Genomic DNA, 23,124 nt, shown 5'->3' with positions numbered 1-23,124 from the left:
CAAATTTTTTAAATTAAATTATGCTATTTTGCAAAATATTTTTTCTTTTTATTTTAGTTTATCTCTCTACTTCGTTCTTCAATTTTTTATATTAAGCATTCGTAAATAATTTTTATAATTATCTTAATATACAAAAATTAACTCTTCCGATATTTATATTAATATTAAAAAAATAAATGTAATTAAATTTTATTATTATTATTTATATATTGCATTATATGCATATCTTGTGAAATGTACAAAAAAATCTTCACTATGTAATTATGCAAAGAAATTATATATAACATATAAATAGATTTTATTTATTTTAAATCTATGTACGATATTGTGTATTTATTTATTTTCATTTTAGTTCTTTTTATTTGTATGATTTGTGTTAATTATCCAATGCGTAATTGGATATAAATGAAATAAATTTAATTTAAATTATATTTGTGTATAATCTAATTGTACCTTTTCATTTAATGATACAAGAAAAATAAATCATTTAATTATACTATTTTTTTAAAAAGATTTATTTTATTTCTTATTATTATCGATGTTCACATAATGCTTAATATTATAATTAAAATTACAACATTATTTCATTCACTTATAGTGAACGAAAATAGTATTTTTCTCTGAAATATATCTGTCAAATTTTTTCAAATTGTACAGAGTATCATTGAAAATATTTAATGTACAATACTTTTTATAAACCTCTTCAACAGAATAATCTTAGGAAAATAAAATCTATAAAAAGCCACATTTTTTAATTTGCATTTATGCTTAAATTTTATTTAACTCATAAATTGTCGAATCATTTTTATCTATATATAAATAATTAATATTCTATGAAATTATATTCAACAAGCGCAAACAAATAAAATAAAGTAAGTATAAAATGTGGCTAATATTTCGAATGAAGAATTAAACGAAAATAAAGTGAAAAATATTGAAGGTAACTTAGAATCATAATAAGTCCAAGAAATGAAGTATAATCTATTATTTAATTGCGATCACATTTTACGAAGATCAAGAACAAATACACTGCCATCAGATGCAGAAGCACCAACTTTGTCACCTCGGCTATTCCAACATACTTCAAAAATTCCTCCAGTACCTTGGTAACTATGCACCAATTGACCGTTCTACACAATTAAATATATATAATGAAATATAATGAATATGAAATATAAAATATATAATGAAATGTATATAATTTCTTAAGTAGAATTTCTTAAGACAAGTAGAAACAGAAAAAATTATTATTTTACCTGAGTAGACCAAATATGAACACATTTATCAAAACTCCCACTAGCAAGAAATTTGCCATCTGGACTAAATGCTACGCTATACACTGGTTCTGTGTGTTTTGTAAGTCTGTGTATACATGCACCTCTTTCAACATCCCATAATCTTACAGTAGAATCGAATGATGCACTAGCTAAAGTTAAATTCATATTTGGATTATGGGTTCCAGGTCCAGTTGGGGACCATTTAATAGTATATATTTCTTTGCTATGAGCTTGTAAATCATGTACCCATGTATCTTGTTTCATAGACCAAATTTTAAGACTCATATCATCTGAACAACTAGCCAATAAATTGCCTTGAGGATCCCATTTTATAGCATTAACTTCATTCTGTAATTAAAAAAAAAAGAAACTCTTTATGTTTTAAAAAAATAAATATTTAGTTATAAACTAAAAAATATAATTATATTTCTATATACATACCGTATGACCTTGGAAGCTTTTGATTGGTTTATCAACATTAAGTTTACATACATGAATACATTGGTCAGTGGAACAACTAGCAAATGATGTATTTGTTTGCCAATCAACATCTAAGGCAGGTGCACAATGAAAACTAAACTGTTGAGTACATTGTCCACTTTCTGCATCCCATATGATTGTTGTTTTATCAACTCCAGCACTTAATATATAATTTCCACGTTTGTTCCACTTTAATGCAAAAATTGGACCCTTATGTTGACCTAATGTAGATGCTAATTTGCCATCTGTTTTCCAAATTCGTGCATAACCATCATAACTTCCTGTAGCCAATAAAGTACCATCACACTGAAATATAAAATAAATTTTATTTTTTTTTTTTTTATTTTGTAATTTAAAAAAAATAATTTTACCTTCCAATCTAATGAAGTAACATCTTTATTGCTTGGTACTTCCGTACCACCCTTTTGTATGCAATGACGAAGGACAAGTTGATTTGGAGCCTGAGAACTACCAGACATATCCCAGATACGAGCTGTACTATCCCCTGAACCAGAAGCCAAAAGATCAGTTGTTGGATTCCATGCACATATGAAAACTTCTGATTCATGACCACGTAATATTGTAGCTTTAGTGTCTGGAATTTCAACAGCGCTAGCATTAGTTCCTCTGCCTGAACCTTGTTGTTGTTCATCTACTTCCATTTCTGTTCTATCTCCTCCTCTTTCATTTGTGCCTACACCTTCATTGGAAGTAACAACTGAAAATAAATTATAAGTTAATAACAATTATTAAATAAAAATTTTCCTTTCCTTTTTATAATTATATATGTAATTTAAAATAAAGAAATAAAGAGAGTATTTAAAAAATTTTAATATTAAAATCTTTATATAATATTTACTAACACTAATATAATATTTACTAACACTTATTTTCATATTATTTTATATTTGTATTATTATTTTTGTTATCTTGATATTATTAAATTAATCATACTATTGAATTAATTTGCAAATAATTAATTTCTAAAATTTTAATTCTTCATTCCAGATTACATATATATTAATAATATAATTGTTTGCTTCTAGTTTACGGACATGTTATATTTTTAAAAATGAGCTTTATTTTGCTATATCAGTATATATCTTAATATTAACAAAAATTTACTAAAGAAATAAAAAATATATATATAATATACAAATATATTAACATATTTTAATTTAACTGTTATAACAAAAAATATTAGCTCATAACAATCCGACAACTAAAGCAGTCCATTAATATACCTGGTTTAATAAGGAGGTCTATTAAATTTAAATATTTTTATAGACCAGGGTGTACCAGGATAATAAAATAATTCTTGATTTAATGAATTATATGATACATTATTATAAAAATTGTTATAATAAATAAATAAAGTTACCTTCCTCTCCATTTGTGTCTTGGACTTCTGTTTTCACTTGTTGTTTTTGTTGATTAATTTGATTTTGCCTTGATGCCACAACATCTGGCATAACAGCATCAATAAGAGAAAGAGATTCTACCATTCTTTGTTCAGTTCCATCTTCACCTATTGATATCTCTGCTTCTGTATATTGAAGTCCTTTTTGTAGAATTGATAAAAGTGCTGCAGGTGGTACTAATGCTCCATTTATATTACTTTGTGATATATGTGATTCTATACCAAATGTATATGCAGAATGTTGAAATCCTTGAAAAAAATATACAATCTAAATTACAATTCTTTTATAATTTATATATAAATTTAATAAATATATTTAATAATTAAATGCTTATATTTATCCTCAAATAACCTCTTTCAATCATATTTAATCTATATTTTATAATATGTTATTAACTAATAAAATTTTATTAATGATAATTATTATTATAAAAATATATATATATATATCATATAAATATGATAGATGTATATAAACAATAGGAATACGAAATTTGTCTAAATTATTTAAAGAAAGGTTATGAATTACTCTAAAAACATACCAGATTCTTGAAGGTATCGGTAAACCAAGAAATTGACTTCATCACTAGAAAAGCTCATCGTTCTTTGCTTTCGCGATACTAGCACAACATATTTATTGAAAGTTGCGCCTAAAAATCACTTTGACTTAGGTCGGACGCCGAGATTGCCGCGTCGAGATCACTATAAGACATAGACACACTACACATGAGACTTTACCATTGGTCAAAAAATACGAACAATAGTGTGTTCTAAAAAGATACATCGCTAACTTCAATTATAATTTTATCTTATTTTAAAACAGTGAAAAAGAAAAGGATAAATAATTAGACTTCATTCATATAATGTTTTCAAATGGATTATGTAAACAATAAGAAGTGTACTTATGCAACGGAATACAACAATGATCTAGCATTGGTAGTATTATAGTTATATTATATGATATTTGTTTATATGCAACACTTCAATAAATAGAATAGTTTTAAATTAAAAATAAGTCATAGGTGTTTATGCAAAATTACATATTATTATTGAAATTTTTAAATATTTCAATAATGAATACCATTTATAGAAATTTGTTAACACGTTTACAACATTTAAGAGTATTTACACCAAATTTAATGTTCCGAGGAGGTTCGTATTACAATTTCGTAATTAAATTATATTTATAAATATTGTTTAAACATTAATTAAATTTAATATTTTTATGAGGTTAGTTTGAATAAAAAATTCCTTATTTTCTATATATATTGATGTTGAAAGAATAATATAGTAACCATATATTTAATTCTATATTTAAGATGAATAATTTATATTAATTTTTTTTATTTAAAAAAATATTATTTATATATTTATTTATTAAGAGGTTAGTTTTTTTCATGTACGAAAAATTTTAAGAATTTACATTAGTTAAAAAATGTGCCAAGAATCATTTATATTTTTAATATTACGAAAATATTAAAATGTATAAAAAATATATTTCTGTATAAAATGTATATATATGTACATATATCTAATAATAATATAACAATATATAATTCATATGTTTCGAAATTTTCATTTATATAAATTGAGTTCAACAAATTCTAAAATAAATTTTCATTCCTTAAAATTAAAGAAATAAATGAATTAAATATAAATGATTCTAAAATACGTATTCTAAAAAATTAATAACAACATTAATAACAAATTTAATTGTTATTTTAAATTAATAATTGTTTTAATTACTTTAATTTATTAATTTTAAATATTTTTTATTTCACATTAATAATTGTAATTCCTATTAATAATTTTGTTAAATTGTTTAAATTTGTCATTAGAAATTAAAATGCAAAAATTTTATTTATATTTTAAGATTTTTTCTTTAATCATATCTCTTAATCCTTATATCTCTTAATTTTTTTTTTCTATTTTTCGTTTGTTAAGATTAAAAATATATAAAAATTTATTATAATAAAAATTTTTTTATTTATTTTTTTCATATATTGAACCAATATTTAAAATTTAATGATATTTGATGAATATAAAATATAATAAATATAGTAAAATGTATTTATTTTTAAATATTTTTCTATATAACGTACAACAAATATATTTATAAATGAATAACCTTAAAATATTAATCTTTAGGAAATTTAAATATTAAATTTAATTATACTAATAATTATAATTTTTGATTATTTTTTTTTATTGTTTAATAATTACATTTTAAGCATTGTCACTGTAATACTACCTATAATATCTATCTATAATATCTAATTATAAAAATATTAATACAACTCATTATGTATTTGTATTTAATTGTTTACTTTATTATAATCTACTTGAATTTATAATAATAGTAATATAAATAATTTCATTGGATTTATAATTAATAATTTCTTTGGAAAATTTTAAAACTTAATAAAATCTAAAAAAAATCTATCGTATATTTTAATTTTTTATCTTCAAGTTTCCCAAAAATTATAAAATTTATAAATAGTATGATCAATTAATATATAGATTTTTAAAATATGAGATATTCATTATATTTTATTGTTAATATATTATAAAATAATATAAATCTATTAAATTATAGAAATTGATAGAAAATTATATGTTTTATTTATATCATATATATTATTTATAGATACTTATTATATAGAATTATATATATATATATTTGTTAAATAATTAATGCTTTACTAATTTTTAAATAATCGATATATAAATGAATTTTTATATTTTCTCTCTTCTTATTTATCAAAAAATAAAAATCCATAAATTTGTATATCTAGATCACATCATTTTAGTTTTTCCATATAGAAGTCACGTGTAACTACGAAAGCATAATTATCAAATCTATTTGCCAAAGAAGCTGATTGGTTGACTCAAGGTCACGAAATCTGATCATCCATGCTTCAAAGGAGTAGGCAGCAGTGCCGCTTCTGTTCTCTTGGTGTATAGTTGCATAGTTGTGAGGAAAGCGCGGCAAGCTGCCCGCGTTCTTTTTTTGTGTTATTAAAATTGTTATTATTGCATTTTTTTTTAACTTATTTTAAGGCTCAATTAGGAAAATGACTGTGGAAATCGATAAAGAAGAATTAAAAAAACGTTTGACGCCGCTACAATGGCACGTCACACAGGAAAAGGGTACAGAGAGGTACGTGTGATGGAAATTTAATTTATTTATTTATAAAGTTATATTGTGAATTATACTATTCTTATTTATTTTATAAACCACATATTTGTATTAATTTTTGATGTTATTAGAAAATTTGTTATAATTATTTTCTATAATATGAATATTTTGCTATCGTTATATATGGTATATGTATGTAAACAATAATTTGTAAGATTCAAAATTTTTAAATCAAAATTTAAATATAGATTATTTTATTTTCATATATATAATATATAATCCATTAATAGTATATCTTCATGATTTTTTTACTTCAAAATTTTTCAGGCTTGTTATAATAAATGTTATAATAAATAAATTTGATTTATTGATTTTTTTTTATATATAATATTTAACTAACAATGTTATATTATTGAAATTTTAATCGCAAAGATTCAAATAAATTACAACATTTGATACATATGATACAATTTTCCAAAAATATTGTCCGTATGGTGGAAACTGGTTTACTTTTAGGTGATGTGAGACTAAAATAACTTTTTCAAGAGCATGTGTTGGCTTGACTTTGCGTCATGACCAAGTGGTTTAAAAATAAAGTATAGATCTTCATAATTAACTTCCTAGTATGCTTCTTGATGCTTTCAACTTTTTTTGTTCCTTTATATAGACCTTTTTCTGGTTGCTACAACAAATTCTATGAAAAAGGCACATACACCTGTATAATTTGTGATCAAGAGTTGTTTTCTTCTGATACAAAGTACGACAGTGGTTGTGGTTGGCCTGCATTCAATGAAGTATTAGATCAGGGACGAGTCAAGCTAACCAAAGATACTTCACATGGTAAGTGTATATGAAATTTTTAATTTACTGATAATTTTTTTTAGAATTATGCTCGGATTTTTAATATAATAACATAGTATTAGATATTATGCATATCATTACATTAATTAAAAATATCTGCTTAAATGGTACATAGATAAACTCTGTATTATGAAATTTAATTTTTATATGATAATACTATACATAATACTATACATTATCATAAATTGTACATTATCACAGTTTGGAGTTTTATCTGTTTACCATTCTTAAATATTCTTCATTTTTTCTCACATTCACTCTATCACAAAACCTTTCCTATACTTTTAGTTCTTCTATCCTTAAGCCTTCCATATAATATATATCACTTAATTTTATTAAATCTTTAAACAAATTTTATATTTGATATAAAATATATTATAATTTTAAAATATACAATACAATTATATTTTTTCTGCATGAAATTTTCAATATTATTGGATTTTTATTACAAATATTTATATATTTTTAATTTATAAGAATAAAAATAATTTGCATATTTATAATATCATTATTATTTATATAATTTTTTATCATTTAAGTTATAATGTATAAAAGGCATTCCTTTTATCCTTTTCCTTGCATGTTAATGCTTAGAGTGTGATTTGTGTTAGACTTACATCATTTAGTATAATTTAAAATTATGCATTAAAAATCATTTTCTCTGTATTTTATTTTTATATGTAAAAAAAAAAATAAATTATAACTTTTTGCTAATCATATATTTTTTTATTTAGCTTTGCTATATATAATTGAAAAAAATTTTTGATTTTAATAAAATTATTATATATCATAAAATTGAAGCTTAGATTAGATTATATTTTATATGGATGAATTAATAATTAATATAACCAAGTAGGACAATTTTATATGCAATAAGAAAAAAATTTGATATAACATTTTTTTTCGTTTTATGTTTCGTTTTTAAGAAAATTGATTTTGAAAATTTCCTCTATTTAAATTAATATTTATAAACATTTGATAAAAAGAATTATAAAATGTTTATGTAAATTATTCATTTTTTATTGCGTTATAAATATAATTAAAAATAATTCATACGTACATAATTGTTCGGTGAATTAAAAATGATCGAATTGTAATGTTTAATCGTTTTTAATTTTTTTCAAATTCTGCAAAAATTATTTACTAAATTTTTTAATATATCATAAATAAAAATAAAAAAAATATAAAATTTGATTATTTAACGAATTAATTTATTTTACCATTATAATAAATCCATTGCAAATACTTTTAATTTAAGAAATATATGTATATCTAATTATTTATCAAAATTTTATGAAAACTAATTAGTATTTTTTTGGATAGAAACAGTTTTTAAAGTCAATTTAATTTTTAATTTTAAAAACTTCAAAAATTAAGAATAAACGAAAAATTTTATGAAATATTTTTTAATTTTAAATATTATCTCCTACTCAGTTAATTATAATTACGGATTTATTCTATATTAAAAAAACTTTTTTTTTTTTGTTAAATTCTTCGCTTATTTAAAAATTACATAGAAATTTTTAAATTTATATTAAAATTATTTTTTATAATTTTATTTTAATTAATAAATAATTTACATATTTATTAATATTAGATATATTAAATTTTTTGTGTAAAAATATACACGTAAAAATGTATGATATGCAATATTAAGTAGATTATGGTTTTAATATTTAGTTATTGAAGTGATTAGTTATTGAAATGGTAGCTATATGGTATTTACAAATATAAAGATTGTAATAATTGTAATATGTAAAAGTAATAAGTGTAATATGTAAATATCTGTGTTTTAATGTGATAATTAAATAAAAATGTTTTTTATTAAATAGTATTATAAAAATATATTATCTATCTAAATATACATCTAATTAATGAGGCAAATATTTCTCGGGATTATTTTAATATATTTTTGAATTTTGTGATACAATACCAAGGCAGTTAGATTCAAGAAGAAATTTGGAGAGAACTACGATGGATGAATAAAACAAGGAACAAGATTATGGGTATTAATTAGAATGTAGCTATTTCTTATATTATTATTTAGAATTGATAAATAATTATTATATAGAATTGATAAAATATATATTTATTTTTAATTAAAATTTTTATTTTCTTTGAAATTTATTTAGGTTATAAAGGTTTGATTTTAATTTTTATTGCAATCATCCTGTTGCTTTTATTAATATTAGTTTACTCTTTTTGATGCTGCTATAACTGGAAAACATTTAGAGTGCATAAACAAAGGTGTTGGTCTGCGTTTAATCACACTCTATAATTCTATTTCCTTTGTCTTCCTATTGCCCCGCTACCACCACTTCACTCTCACCATTGACAGTTGGTGGAAATCTACTACTGCTGATCGCAAACCCAGATATGGTGCGGACCGAGGTGACCTGTTCAAAGTGTGGTGCACATTTGGGACATGTATTTAATGATGGACCAAAACCAACAAGGAAGCGATTTTGCATCAATTCAGCATCTATAAACTTCCATCCAGCAGGAGAAGAGAAGAAGATTACATCATAAAATTAGTAAAACACAAATTTTTCTCAAAATTTTTGAAAATGTTTAAAAAATTTTATCCATTTTTTATTTTTTATTCTGTAAGAGAAAACAAAAATTATATTTTTTATTTAATATTTTAAATTATGAATATTCTTTTATGTTAAATTTTAATACATATATTCTATATTTTATTTATGCATCATAGATTCTGAATTTAATTCCATTTGTTAGATTATTATATAAAATGTATATTTATAATGATAAAGTTAAGTAAATATTTATATTATAATCTCTTAGAATAAATTCAAATCTGTACATACACTCTAAATGAAAATCTAAAATATTACATTTAGTGTGTATAAAATATAAAAATTCATAAATTAATATAAAACATTTAAGAAACAAAACAAAATAATTTATAAAAACATTCTGTTATTTTTTCATGTTACATATAATGGATATAATATATAAAAATAATAATTATATAATAACTTTATTTCGCATAATTATTTCTGACATAATCCTTTAATATTAAAAAAAATTATTTTTTAATTCTATATTTATTAAAACAATATTTTACTATTTAGTATTAAAATGAAAGGAAGGATTTCATTTAAAAAAGAAAAATATTTTGTTATAAAATGTTTCCTTATATTTTAACGTTTCAAAACAAACTAAAAGGTATTACAGTATAATATATACGCAAATTCTAGGCATAATTTTTACAATAATTCATTATTCATTTGCTGCTTTCTTTCATTTTTAAATTCGACACTGTTAAGTATTAGTAGTTTTCCTGAGAAACCAGATTTTTACCAAATATATTCATTAGATAATAGATGCCAATTTCATATAAATAGAGGTACAGAATTCTTATTAAAACTTTGAAGCCAAAATCTTTAGTGACATATGAATAAATTAACGGCTTCACTGCTAGGCCTGATTTGTTTTATAATTGAGATCTCAAAGCATTTTCAAAAACATCATAAAAAAAATATTGAAAACATATACATATTTGATTGGTATATAGGAACCTATTTCATAGTTTTAAACTGATAATAATACATTTCTTATAAGAATACATAAATGCACTTAGAACACTAATCAAGATGTAGATGCAAAACATTACATTATTTTTATGTATAATAAAATATTATATTGTTTTTAAAATATTAAAATAATAAAGATAGCTAGAATTTTATAAGTAATACTTGCTTTTATTATAACAAGGCATATTAATACATTTTTGTACTTTTGATCACTAAAAAACAGAGTTCATTAAAATATCACAAATATTCAAAATATCTACATTTCTAATTATTTGTTTACATAATTTTTTTATAAACATAAATAAGTAAATTTTGCATCTAATTTGTCTTGATTTGCGAATAAAAATAAATCTTATAGATAGCCATTTGTAGCTGAAATACGCTTAATAACTGCCGTAGTAATATAATGACATAAAATGGACGTTACTTTTTTTTTTTTTTTTTTTTTTTTTTTTTTTCTAAAGATATTTGTGAAAATGCAGGACCTCGTTCAGTAATTCTGATCGAGTTAACGTCAATTTTGACCCTGAATCGTATATTTTTTCTTTTTTTTCCTTTTTCTTTTTTTTTTTTTTTTTTTTTTACAGAAACTGTTTATTAATACTAGACGTGCACAATTATTTTTTTTTTTTTGTTCTCTATACCTCCTATCATTGCTTACAAATCCTAAATAATTTGGAGTTGATACTGAAACAAAATAGTGCAAGAATCCATTCTTAGAATACTGAAACAAATTTCATGTGATTATATATTATTATCCCTGATTCCTTAGATAAAATTCTTTCAGCATATAACTCCAAATTTAGGCGTAAGCGCGATACGAACTGAGCTGCTTCGTCTGTCAAGTATAATTAGACATTATTGATATAAAAAAAACTAATCAGGCTTTTTAATATTATGAAAATAATAAACCCAGTAAATAATAAATATAATATTACATATACGATAGTTCATTACCAAATAATGTATGTTTTTTTCTTTTTTTATTTCATATTATGTAATATATTCTTAATTTCTTCAATATCTATTATACTTTTACGTGGCGTTCTTTAGCTTTAGTTTACGATAAATTCCTATATGTAATGAAAATGCAATGAATAAAAATAACAAATTTGAAAATGTGTTTCTTAAACTAAAAATATCCAAGGTTTCATTTTCAGTAGTATATGTTTAAGATATAATACAATTAGGAAAGACATTAATCATTATGTTTAATGTAGTACAACCATTTAGAAACCTTGTCTTATATAATTGTCAACGTAAATTTATATATTTTTATTGATCTGTATGTTTGTATCTGTATTAAACAAAATATTAAATTATTTTGTTGATGGTTCAAGATTATAAGGAATCTAGCGCGAGTTTTTCACGTCTCTAAACATGACAAGACAGGCACTTTATAGTGTCACAAAATGTTCCTATATCTGAACCTTGTTTTAAAATTTCATCGATCATCCGTTCACTTTTTGTAAGACACGTTAAAGACAACTTATATTTGACCTGTATTGAAGAACACACGTAATTGGACATTTGTCCATAGAAAGATGTTCTTATATCTAACATATTTTAGTAACAAGGTCAATATCTCAACGTGTCCCGTCAGCGATGCAAATGAGAAAAAGTACTTATATTTTATCTTACAATTATAAATGAATAATTTTAAATAAGAATTGCATGTATTAAATTTATTATAAATTTCATTATATATGAAATTAATTTTCTATACTATATACACATTAACATAATACAAAAATTGCAGTGTCCAAATATTAAAAAAAATCTATTAAAATTCAATTTAATATAACATAATGAAATTTGCTAACATCCAATGACAAGAACGTGATTCTTGAGAACGTTTAAAACAAGTTAGGCTATCGCTTATACATCTACGTCATACTGACAGACCAAAGACTGAAAACATATTGCTCTGCTCTCCATAACTTCATTCAAAAAATATAAATCTGACACGAAGACCAATTTCTTTTTTCTACAATTTCTTGTTAAACCATAATAATGTATTAGAATAGGTCCTATGTACTTGTTCACATTTTTTATGGTATTATCTAATAAGGTTTTTGCTATAAATAATGTATGTTTGTAGCTAACTCTGATCTTCAATTTTAGAGTCAGTAATACTTTTATATCTTTAGAAAATAACTGACAGTCGCTTGAAAATCCTCGATGACCTTCAATATTAGTACAAGAGCTTTTCAGGCAACAACCCACACATACAATTTATTTTGAAGACTATTTAAATAAAATGTTCAACTCTTAGTAACTAATAAATACCCATCGAGGAATACAAGATTTCTGCCGTCAGATCGTTCACAGTTCTTCTGATTTAACTTTATTTCCTCTCCCGCATAACATGCGAGAATCGAGCAATTTAAAAACTTTGAAACCATTTCTCGATACTTTTCAAGGTATCGGATAAGTTCTATCTATCTATGATCTATATATATATATGTATGTATATATATATATACATATACATATACATATACACATATACATATATATATATGTATATATATTTATATATTTATATATGTTTATTCATTATTTATTATATATTATTGAATTATTGTGCCGTTCCATTTTGGGAGGGTGATTCATTATTTTTCATTATTTGTAAAATTATATCTTTGTGATCATGTTATATGATCACATATATTCTTTTAATTACCTTTAGCAGCTTCCTTCGCTGCCATTATCAAAGGTGTTAAAGAAGCAAGAGGCCTTGCTAATTTCAAGAAAGGATGCTGCAATTTGTTGTAAAATTACAATTTTAATTAAAATTTATTTCATATGATTATTATTTAAATTTGATGTATATTAAATATATTTTTTTAATATATTATTAAAATTACCTTGAGTAATTCTGAAGCTGCTGATCGTTTTTCCACTTCAACTTCTAAACATTGATCCAAAAAATCTTGGAAAATTCCTGATAATTTATCTTTTTCTTTAATTTCTGGTTTTCCATTTGTTGCAATTAAATATAACGCTCTTAATGGATTTTCATTCAAATATGGTGGTTCTCCTTCTATCATTTCAATAGCCATTATACCCAATGACCAAATATCCACCTTTAAATAATGTATGATAATATAATAAATATATCTTATTTTTACACGCGCGTGCATACATACATATACATTTCTTTTTTACCTTTGGACCATATTGCTTTCTTGTAACTACTTCTGGTGCCATCCAATATGGTGTACCAACCATTGTAGTTCGTTTACTTTGCTCTGGTGAAATTTGTGCACAAAATCCAAAATCTGTTAACTTCACTCCACCATCTAGTCCAAGTAGGATATTATCAGATTTAATATCCCTATGTATAACTTGATTACAATGAAGGAACTCCAAAGCTTGTAGGACTTCTCTACACACTGCTGCTATTTGACCCTCATCCATACAAGTTTCAGTTACAACATCTGTTAAACTACCACCAGGTAAATATTCCATAACTACCCATAATTCTTCTCCTACAAGATAACTATCCAAATAATTTACAACATTTGGATGTTTATTCTCCCGCATGACTAATATCTCATTTATTATTAATTCCTTCTTTGGTTGTTGTGAAAGGTTCATTTGTTTTATTGCAACTTCCATACCTGTTGACGTTTCAATTGCTGTATATACTGTTCCCGAAGCACTAAAAAAATAACGTTATAAATATATAATAATGAAAATCAAGAAAAAATTTGTTAAAAGAATAAAAGTTATATTTTATGTGTAATTTACCCTTGTCCTATTTTTTCCATTTTTGTATATTTCCTATTTGGATCACCTACACTTACAATTGTTCTTAATTTTTCTAATATTTCATCATCTGACATTTTTTTCTTTCTAGCTTTATCACTTTGCGCTGGTCTTGTTTGATCAGTTGTCGTCGATGTAGGAGTAGCTTGATTTTTATTTCTATCCAATTGTGATTGATGTGGCTGTTGAGGTGTACCATTTCGTTGAGGTGATCCTAATGTAGTAGTTAATGGTGGTGGTGGCTCTTCTTCTATTGGCTTTGTGTACTGTTATAAAAAGTTTTATTCTCTAATTTAATATTTATATTTAAATAATTTTTTATTTTCAATAGTTTACAAAAATGACTTACAATTGATTTCGTACGTTCCGGTCTAGCAGAAATTGGTGGTGGTGGTGGTTCATCTTCCTGTTCAGAACTAGTTGCACAAGCATCTGTTGGTGTACTACTTGGACTACTGCTACTTACTCTATAAATTTTTTATTTTTCAATGAATATTTAAATATATGTAGAAGTATATAAATATATGTAGAAAGAAATAAAGAAGAATATAGAAAAAAATTATAAGTATAAAATTCACCTGCTGAGTGAATGCTGAGAATGAGAACTTCCAGAAGCTTGTGACATTGCTTGACCACGAATGTTTCCTACTCCTGTCCCAACACCTATACCCATGCTTCTAGGACTACTTGCTCTCTCAATAGGAGCTGAGCATAAAATATTACATTTTTGATTTACTAATGTACTATAAAATTTATTGTAATAATAATATTGACAATATAAATTAATTTTTACACAATATTATTAACTTACCAACTACTCCAACCATTTTTGTAGTTGTCATATATTTGGAACCTTTTGTTTCTTTACTGCTACTATCATACCAATTCAATACATCTAGTACAGCCTGTGGATTTTTCTTCTGTTCTTGTTTACTAATATTACTAGACATAAGCAATCTTGCCCATGCTTCTGGCATCCCCTAAGATCAAAAATTATGTTTCAAAGTAATCATTAATAATCTTATATATAAATTTTTTAAAAAGTAACTGATATAGGAATATAATATTTATAAAGATATAATTCTCAAAATTCTTAAAACTAAGAGTTTTTATCATGCAAATAAAATATTTGAGAATTTATTTATTAAGAAGAAAGAGTAGAAGAAATAGTAAGATTTTAAGCAATCAAATTAATATTAAATTTCATTATTGCAAGAAAGCAATAATATCAAATGCAACGTTGACTAAAGCATCTATTAATCTATTAAAGCAACTATGCTTCTAATCTATAAATTCTAAATTTTAAATAAGAAGTAAAAACTTAATTTTGTTGATTGCAACAAAAACAAACAATTAAATTAAGTGTATATATAATAATAAAAAAAAAATACAGACAAACTACTTTTGTGGTCATTTGAAATTACTTACTTTTAATGGCAGCTTGAAAGAAATACGTGTCTAGTTAGTTTTTCATGTGAAAAAATAATAGGTATAAGAAGCATCAGACAAATTACCAAATTACTTTTCCACAATGTCCATACACATGTGAACAAGTGATGAAAATTCAATTTTTTTTAGGTACGAAAAATCCATCTGAGATATGATTTTACAAAAAGAAAATTTTTGTTATATTAATTAATATTTAATACTACATTACTAGTTGCTCTTACAATGTTATCTTATGAATATTATGAAATTTTATGAATTAAGATTAATTTCTAAAAATATATTTATTATTATTTATACAAAATTAATTTATTGAAATACAAATAATTTTATCATGAAATGAATATTTTATTTAATTTAAACTGCTATAATCTATTCCATTTTTAAATTTTTTTTTGATTTTATTCATAAAATACAATGTCCTAATAAATAAATAAACCAATGAATTACAAAATAAATATTAAATATCATATAGAAATAAATATTAATTTAATAATATTATATTATCAAAAGTAATAAATATAAAAATTTAATAAGAAATATTTTCTGATTGAAAATTATTGTAGGATTTGTAAAAATTTATACAACTAGTAGTGTAATGAAATATAAATATATTTATTAATACATAAACTTTATTGGATACTCCGTACCATTATATAATAGCAAAGCAGAAAGCGAGTGCATTTTGAACAATATTAACAAATTGTAAATAATAAATTGACTTACCGTAAATTCACCAGTAACAGCATCAAATCCAACATGAACTGTATGTTCAAAATTAGTTGGATAACTAATATTGGGTTTATCTTTATTTTCCTTTACTTTCATTTTGCTTTTCAATGTTTTTTTCTTACGTTCATCAGAATCAGGTTCTTTAGGTAGTGGACGCATATCCACTGGTAAGTTAGGTGTTGATTCACCTCTGAAATCAATTTAATATTTATCTAAACACTAACACTGATTGAATAAGAAAAAACAATTTTGCTTTTATATATTTATCTTTATATTTTATATATGAATAAAAATTATAAATTAATTTTTATACCAATTACATTTAAATAATTTTATTATCTATTATTAAATTAAAATCATATAAAAAATATAATTAATTTATATTTAAGTTATCATATCTTTACTTTTTAATATACATATAGATGTATATACATATGAATTTATATATATATATATATATATATAAAGTATTATAATCATTCATATGTATGTAAATTATTTATAAAAATAATATACATATGCATATATATTATGTTTATAAAATATAGTTAGCAAAATAACATATAAAGTCTTTAAAGGATGATCTCCCACATCAGAATGTCATCATGTATGAACTGTACAATTTTATTTTTAGCAACCAGTAGATTAGTGTCTGTTACTCTATTTTTAGGAGATGCAGACTTCTACTTATTGCAAAGAAAGTAATAAGAATATAAAATGTAAAAACTCATGAATTTTTAGTCATATATAATATAATATAAAAGTATATTGTATATTATATTTATTATGCAAGACTGAAGTACTACAGAATCAAATTTTAAATATTTATTTTTAAGTATATGTTTAAATTTCTAATATTAAATAATAAATTTTGCTTTTCCTTAAAAATTCCTTAATATTAATAAATTGTAATACATGATAATACAACATAAAGAATAAATTTAAGATAATACCTATTTGATGTAAGTCGCACAGGAGGTGCAGGGGGTTTATCTTCTTCATCTGACATATTGTATCTACTTTTGTTTCTTTGTTGTCAATCTATTTTATAACAATGTATTTCTATTGTTTTACTTGAAGATTTGTTTAACAATATTAGCTCAAGTCTTATTAAGATCGTAATTATTGTTATGTTATATAAATTTTAAAAGACTAAGAGTTTAAATCACAGTGCACAGAAAATTCTTTATGTTGACAAAAACACCAAGTCTGTTGAAAACATGAAATTCTAAGATCCATTCACTTCTGTTTTGAAAAAAAAAAAGTTGTTTCTTTGAATTTAATAAATAATATTGTTGAAGTGATGTTTTTAAAATACCGGTTCTATATCACGAGTACAAACAGATAGATTCTTGATAACCGGTAAAGAACATAAAACAAAACGGAACAAAAATGCCCCTCTTCGTGGATGACACTACGAAAGTTGTTTTAGAAAAGTTATTTGTGAAAAGCCTTGTTCGATTATGAAGAATAACGGCGTTCTTGAACAGGTCAATGTCGTAAGTATGGGGTGTGCTCGAAGACGAGGGATACACAGGCACCTCAAGAAAGCGTGATTCACGCACGGGTGCAGACACCGCGCCGCATCCACTGATCTCTAATTCTCACTCCCTCTCTTTCTCTCTTCACTTTCTTATTCTTTATCTCGATTTTCTTTAGTATCGCGTTCGCTCTTTCGTTCTCACGATATTTCACTCCTCCCTTTTTCTATCCTCTCGCATTCGCGAAAGAAAAAATACGATTGTATATCGTGTATATATGGCGCCGCTTTATCCACACGTCCGTGATGTGCCGCGTTTGGGCACGGCGGAGGCGGAACCGCGCGGCGCTCTAAGTCTTATCAATGGTACCTCATTTCGTACATATAATCGACGCCCAATGTCGACGAATGTCTCCCTATTCTTCTCCACGACTTTTCAAAATTGATAAGAAGTCTGAATCACCACCGCCGCCGCGGTCCTTTGGCACTGCACAGCGCCTCCAGTGGAACACCGTTCACTCCCTCTCTTTCTGTATCTCTCTCTTATCCTTTCTCTTTCTTTTTCTCTTTTTCACTTTTTCATTTGCTTTTTTCTCTTTTTTTTAACTATATCTTTCTCTTCATACATTTACAAGATTTGATTAATAGTACATACATATATATTTATTTCCTACATCTACACTTATTATACTTAACATGAATGATTATGTATATGTATATACATATGATTTAAAAAGAAATTTAGAATAAAATATACTGAAATGGTGGTAAGACTGCAAACGAACAATTACAGGTTAGCCAATGTAAAAACAAATATTGTTATAAACTTCATTATAGTTTTATTCATAAAAATTAAATTTTGTGAAATGTTACAAGTTTTCGAAGATAAATTAGAAATATGAATATTCAGAATGTTTTAAAATCTTAAAATTCTGTGTATATAAATAAATAGTTTAATAATTTTAACTATTTACTATATATTTTCATGTAGGTATCTATTGATATTTTTATTCATATTCCTACAATAGATAACATATGCTTTTATAGATTATTTTTATAATGTATTTAAAAATATTACATTTTTCTCATATATCATTTTTTTATTTTAATTCTTAATTGGAAAATAAATTTAATATTTTAATAATATATTTCTAAAAATTTTTATTGTTAAAAATTTTATTGTTAAAAGTTTATTTATTAAAAATGTATGATTTACTATTATTTATAATCATATATGTAATAAAGGATGTTTGAAAAAATTAATATTCCAATATCACAAATATTATTAATAATTATAAAATTTATTATAAATTTATAATAATGATATTTTATAAATATAAATATATAATAATAATAAATAATAATAAATATATAATAATAAATGTTTATTGTTATTTACTATAAAAAACTTCAGTCAGAGTAATTATTTATTAATTTGTATTGGGAAATAAATTCTTTAAATATTTAATTAATTTAATCTAATTTATAATATATATATATATACATACATACATATATATATATTTTTTTAAGTTATAAACATATATGTATTTATTTATATTATTTTTATATATATATATATCAAATGAAAAATTTATTAAGAAAATTATTTTACCATAAATATTTATACATAATATATATACATACATATATATACATAATTATACATAATATCTATGTCAAATATTATGTATCAGTAATTATATCAATGTTAAAAAATAATCATAATTTTTATTATTTTTTTTATTTTTTTGTTTATTTTTTATATTTTAAGTATTATATTAATATATAAGTATTATATAATGCTATGATATCTTAATGCTATATTTATGAATAAAAATCTTTATACTTATAATTGATTCATATTTTTGGCACGATTATAAGTTTTTTGCATAGTTAAGATTATATCTAATAAGTTTATTAAATTTTAATAAATATTTATATTGGAAACTCTTCTCTAAATAACTTTTTCATTGAAAATATTATATTAGAAACATAATAAAATTTTAATAATATATTGATTATATTTTTATTTTATATAAAAAATGATTCAAAAAAGAATTATTTGTTTATCACATATTTTTTATATTAAGCATTACATGTATTTAAATTTTAATAAATTATAAACCAAATATTAATATTTTATATTAATTATATTATTACATTATTTAAAAATGTTTAAATTAGTTTATAATAATAATTATGTAATATTTTTATTATTTTAAATTAAGGTAATGTAATATTTTATAAAAAATAAAATTTAAAAATATTCATTTTTACAAAAAAGTATAATTTAGAAATTCAGGAATAAAAAATAAGAAATAAAATTATTAAATTGTTTAATATTTAAATAATACTCAACTAATATTTAAATATATAAATATTAAGTAATACATGATAAAAATATTGATGACGATAATATACAATAATAAACATATTTTTATCGTATATATTATCAAATATAATTTTTAATAATCAACTTGATTTAATCTTAAATCTATATCTTTAAATGATACTTGAATAATGATAATATGTGTGAAGTTAGCTATTAGAAGTTGGCAATCGCAGCAAAGAAATAAAAAGTAACCATTTTTCATATAATAAGACTGTTTACTATTAAGGAAATCGTTATTTTCATTTTTTATAATTATTATTTTATGTTATGAAATATCTATGAATTATATTTAATGCTATTTATTAGTCAACAAGAAGACTAGTGTTTTTATTACAGGTCATAAAGTTATATCTACTATATTTATGATTCATCAAATAATGTAAAATAACCTCGATATGAAATTTGACATTTGACGACATATTTAATGTACGTGCATTATCACAAATACAATAGAAATTATTTAATTGTAGAATTATATTATATTATTTAATTATATGTTACAGGTCAAAATAATAAATCAATCACTTTTTACAGAAGAAAAAGTTATCAGAATCAGTTTTAATTAATTCTCAAGTTTGACATTATTAATTCAAGATGAAGAAAAAGGTACATAAATTTTGTTTTTATTTTTTGTATAAGATTAAAGTTATTTAATAATTTCTCTATTTATATATTTTTATGTTTTATATATGATCAATATTTATTTTTTAGGTTTTGTTGATGGGTAAAAGTGGTTCAGGAAAAACCAGTATGCGTAGTATAATTTTTGCTAATTATATTGCTCGTGATACTCGTCGTTTGGGAGCAACAAGTATGTAATATTTGAATATTGTTATTTTGTCAAATATTATATTTTATATTATATATACATATATTTATTAATTTATTATATTTAATAGTTGATGTAGAACATAGTCATGTTCGATTTCTTGGTAATTTGGTATTGAATCTTTGGGATTGTGGTGGTCAAGAAGCATTTATGGAAAATTATTTTGCATCACAACGTGATAATATATTTAGAAATGTAGAAGTTCTGATCTATGTTTTTGATGTAGAATCCAGAGAATTAGATAAAGATATGCATTATTATCAGAGTTGCTTAGAAGCAATATTACAAAATAGTCCAGAAGCAAAAATATTCTGTTTAGTACATAAAATGGATTTAGTACAAGAGGATCAAAGAGATTTGATATTTAGAGAAAGAGAAGAAGATTTGAAAAGACTTAGTTTGCCTCTTGAATGTACTTGTTTCAGAACTAGTATATGGGATGAAACATTATATAGGTATATCTTCATAATTATATAATGACCTCAATTTATAATATTTTATAATTTTATTTTATTAATTTAATTAATTTTTATTAATTATTATTAATTTAATTAATTATTATTATTTTTAAATTATTATATTTTTAGAGCATGGTCTTCAATCGTATATATGTTAATTCCAAACGTGAAAGAACTTGAACAAAGTTTGAAACAATTTACAAATATTATTGATGCTGATGAAGTACTTTTATTTGAAAGAGCAACATTTTTAGTGATTAGCTATTGTCAAAGACAACATCATAGAGACGTACATCGATTTGAAAAAGTATCTAATATAATAAAACAGTTCAAATTGAGTTGCAGGTAAACTGCAGAAATAAAAATAAAAATCAATATAAAAATTGGTCTGAATATATATTTATAAATCATATCTTTTAGTAAACTGGCAGCACAGTTTCAGAGTATGGAAGTTAGAAATACAAATTTTGCGGCTTTTATCGATGTATTTACATCGAATACATACGTAATGGTTATTATGTCGGATCCTGCTATTCGTAAGTACTACTACTACAATTTTAATTTTTTTTTTATAATGAATAATGAAATACTTATTCTCGTATTATTTCAGCATCAGCAGCAACATTAATCAATATTCGTAATGCGCGAAAACATTTCGAAAAACTAGAACGTGCTAGTCAAAGTTCAGCATTAAGTAGATAGAAATCAGCTCGACCCAGGCGCGTTGTCACCCGGGTCCAGGCTGTTAATCATTATTGAATCTAAGAGTCATTTTAAAAGAGAATCATCAAAATAAAGGTGAAAAAAATAAGAATCTTTTTTCTTTTTATTAATTAAAATAATTTTGTTAATGAATAAATAATTTCAACCATTATAATAAATGTTATTCTTAAAGAATAATATTCTTTGATAACAAATATTTTAAAAAATTATTCATACTTTATTTTATATAAAAATTAATAAAGAAATACTTAAAAATTTTGGCACATATGTATATTAATAAATAAATATAAATAAATATCTATTATATGCCATTATCATATTAAGTGAAATATATTGTTATTCACTTACAATAAATAATCTCTTGGCTCTTAGATAAAACATGGTTTTCTAGATTAAGCATTTTCCTGGTTTTATAATATTACGTATAGCGTTCTTATTTCTGTATAGCAAATCTGGCCTGTTATAAAAACATATATTTTTTTAAATTATATTATATGTTTTAATACAATAGTGTATATACTTATTATACTAACCATGTCATTATAATAATTAA

The 23,124-nt window shown here is 22.7% G+C and overlaps 4 protein-coding genes across 10 annotated transcripts; 2 read left to right on the top strand and 2 right to left on the bottom strand.

Annotated features, from left to right (window-relative positions):
- Nucleotides 1-961: 961 nt before the first annotated feature.
- Nucleotides 962-4,045, bottom strand: LOC410184 (F-box-like/WD repeat-containing protein TBL1XR1). The gene is made up of 6 exons (XM_393667.7): nt 3,720-4,045; nt 3,139-3,426; nt 2,129-2,475; nt 1,719-2,063; nt 1,257-1,625; nt 962-1,130 (listed from the first exon to the last, which is right to left on the bottom strand). Exons 1-6 carry the CDS (start codon nt 3,775-3,777, stop codon nt 999-1,001), a joined length of 1,539 nt encoding a protein of 512 aa, XP_393667.1. The 5' UTR covers nt 3,778-4,045; the 3' UTR covers nt 962-998.
- A 49-nt stretch (nt 4,046-4,094) lies between these two features.
- On the top strand, nt 4,095-9,978 carry LOC724494 (methionine-R-sulfoxide reductase B1). 6 transcript variants are annotated; one of them, XM_006569171.3, is made up of 4 exons: nt 4,095-4,113; nt 6,238-6,337; nt 6,984-7,156; nt 9,552-9,978. In XM_006569171.3, exons 2-4 carry the CDS (start codon nt 6,252-6,254, stop codon nt 9,704-9,706), a joined length of 414 nt encoding a protein of 137 aa, XP_006569234.1. In that variant the 5' UTR covers nt 4,095-4,113; nt 6,238-6,251; the 3' UTR covers nt 9,707-9,978. The 6 variants fall into 6 exon arrangements, with proteins under 6 accessions (XP_006569234.1, XP_016769996.1, XP_016769995.1 ...); XM_016914507.2 differs by having other exon boundaries at nt 9,516-9,784; XM_016914506.2 differs by lacking the exons at nt 4,095-4,113; nt 9,552-9,978 and adding exons at nt 4,177-4,329; nt 7,466-7,598.
- A 1,183-nt stretch (nt 9,979-11,161) lies between these two features.
- Nucleotides 11,162-18,830, bottom strand: LOC724453 (serine/threonine-protein kinase PAK 3). Of its 2 annotated transcripts, XM_003251286.4 has the most exons (10): nt 17,640-18,830; nt 16,681-16,876; nt 15,937-15,948; nt 15,320-15,488; nt 15,087-15,213; nt 14,858-14,975; nt 14,491-14,774; nt 13,906-14,401; nt 13,605-13,823; nt 11,162-13,496 (listed from the first exon to the last, which is right to left on the bottom strand). In XM_003251286.4, exons 1-10 carry the CDS (start codon nt 17,693-17,695, stop codon nt 13,413-13,415), a joined length of 1,761 nt encoding a protein of 586 aa, XP_003251334.1. In that variant the 5' UTR covers nt 17,696-18,830; the 3' UTR covers nt 11,162-13,412. The 2 variants fall into 2 exon arrangements, with proteins under 2 accessions (XP_003251334.1, XP_001119958.2); XM_001119958.5 differs by lacking the exon at nt 15,937-15,948 and having other exon boundaries at nt 17,640-18,829.
- Nucleotides 18,831-20,700: 1,870 nt separating this feature from the next.
- Nucleotides 20,701-23,079, top strand: LOC724408 (ras-related GTP-binding protein A). Its single transcript, XM_001119898.5, has 7 exons — nt 20,701-20,987; nt 21,065-21,167; nt 21,273-21,372; nt 21,461-21,845; nt 21,978-22,193; nt 22,269-22,384; nt 22,459-23,079. The coding sequence occupies exons 2-7, from the start codon at nt 21,156-21,158 to the stop codon at nt 22,548-22,550; spliced, it is 921 nt and encodes a 306-aa protein (XP_001119898.1). The 5' UTR covers nt 20,701-20,987; nt 21,065-21,155; the 3' UTR covers nt 22,551-23,079.
- The last annotated feature ends 45 nt before the right edge of the window (nt 23,080-23,124 follow it).

The sequence above is a fragment of the Apis mellifera genome, linkage group LG10, assembly GCF_003254395.2.
Source record: "Apis mellifera strain DH4 linkage group LG10, Amel_HAv3.1, whole genome shotgun sequence".
Classification (NCBI taxonomy): Eukaryota; Metazoa; Arthropoda; class Insecta; order Hymenoptera; family Apidae; genus Apis; species Apis mellifera.
The sequence above is the reverse complement of the archived record's forward strand: the minus strand, read 5'-3'. Positions and strand labels throughout refer to the sequence as shown.

Bases quoted from the DNA above. Each gene is read 5' to 3' on its own strand.
- LOC724453 (XM_003251286.4), bottom strand. From the start codon at position 17,695: ATGTCAGATGAAGAAGATAAACCCCCTGCACCTCCTGTGCGACTTACA. The intron at 16,877-17,639 runs GTATTATCTTAA...AATTGATTTCAG, and splicing joins GTGCGACTTACATCAAATAG to AGGTGAATCAACACCTAACT. The intron at 15,214-15,319 runs GTAAGTTAATAA...TTTTATGCTCAG, and splicing joins AAAAATGGTTGGAGTAGTTG to CTCCTATTGAGAGAGCAAGT.
- LOC724494 (XM_003251284.4), top strand. From the start codon at position 4,206: ATGCAAAATTACATATTATTATTGAAATTTTTAAATATTTCAATAATG. The intron at 6,338-6,983 runs GTACGTGTGATG...TCCTTTATATAG, and splicing joins CAGGAAAAGGGTACAGAGAG to ACCTTTTTCTGGTTGCTACA. The intron at 7,157-9,515 runs GTAAGTGTATAT...CACCATTGACAG, and splicing joins AACCAAAGATACTTCACATG to TTGGTGGAAATCTACTACTG.
- LOC724408 (XM_001119898.5), top strand. The intron at 21,373-21,460 runs GTATGTAATATT...TATATTTAATAG, and splicing joins TCGTCGTTTGGGAGCAACAA to TTGATGTAGAACATAGTCAT. The intron at 21,846-21,977 runs GTATATCTTCAT...TTATATTTTTAG, and splicing joins TGGGATGAAACATTATATAG to AGCATGGTCTTCAATCGTAT.
- LOC410184 (XM_393667.7), bottom strand. From the start codon at position 3,777: ATGAGCTTTTCTAGTGATGAAGTCAATTTCTTGGTTTACCGATACCTT. The intron at 3,427-3,719 runs GTATGTTTTTAG...ATTTTTTTCAAG, and splicing joins CCGATACCTTCAAGAATCTG to GATTTCAACATTCTGCATAT. The intron at 2,476-3,138 runs GTAACTTTATTT...ATTTATTTTCAG, and splicing joins AGACACAAATGGAGAGGAAG to TTGTTACTTCCAATGAAGGT.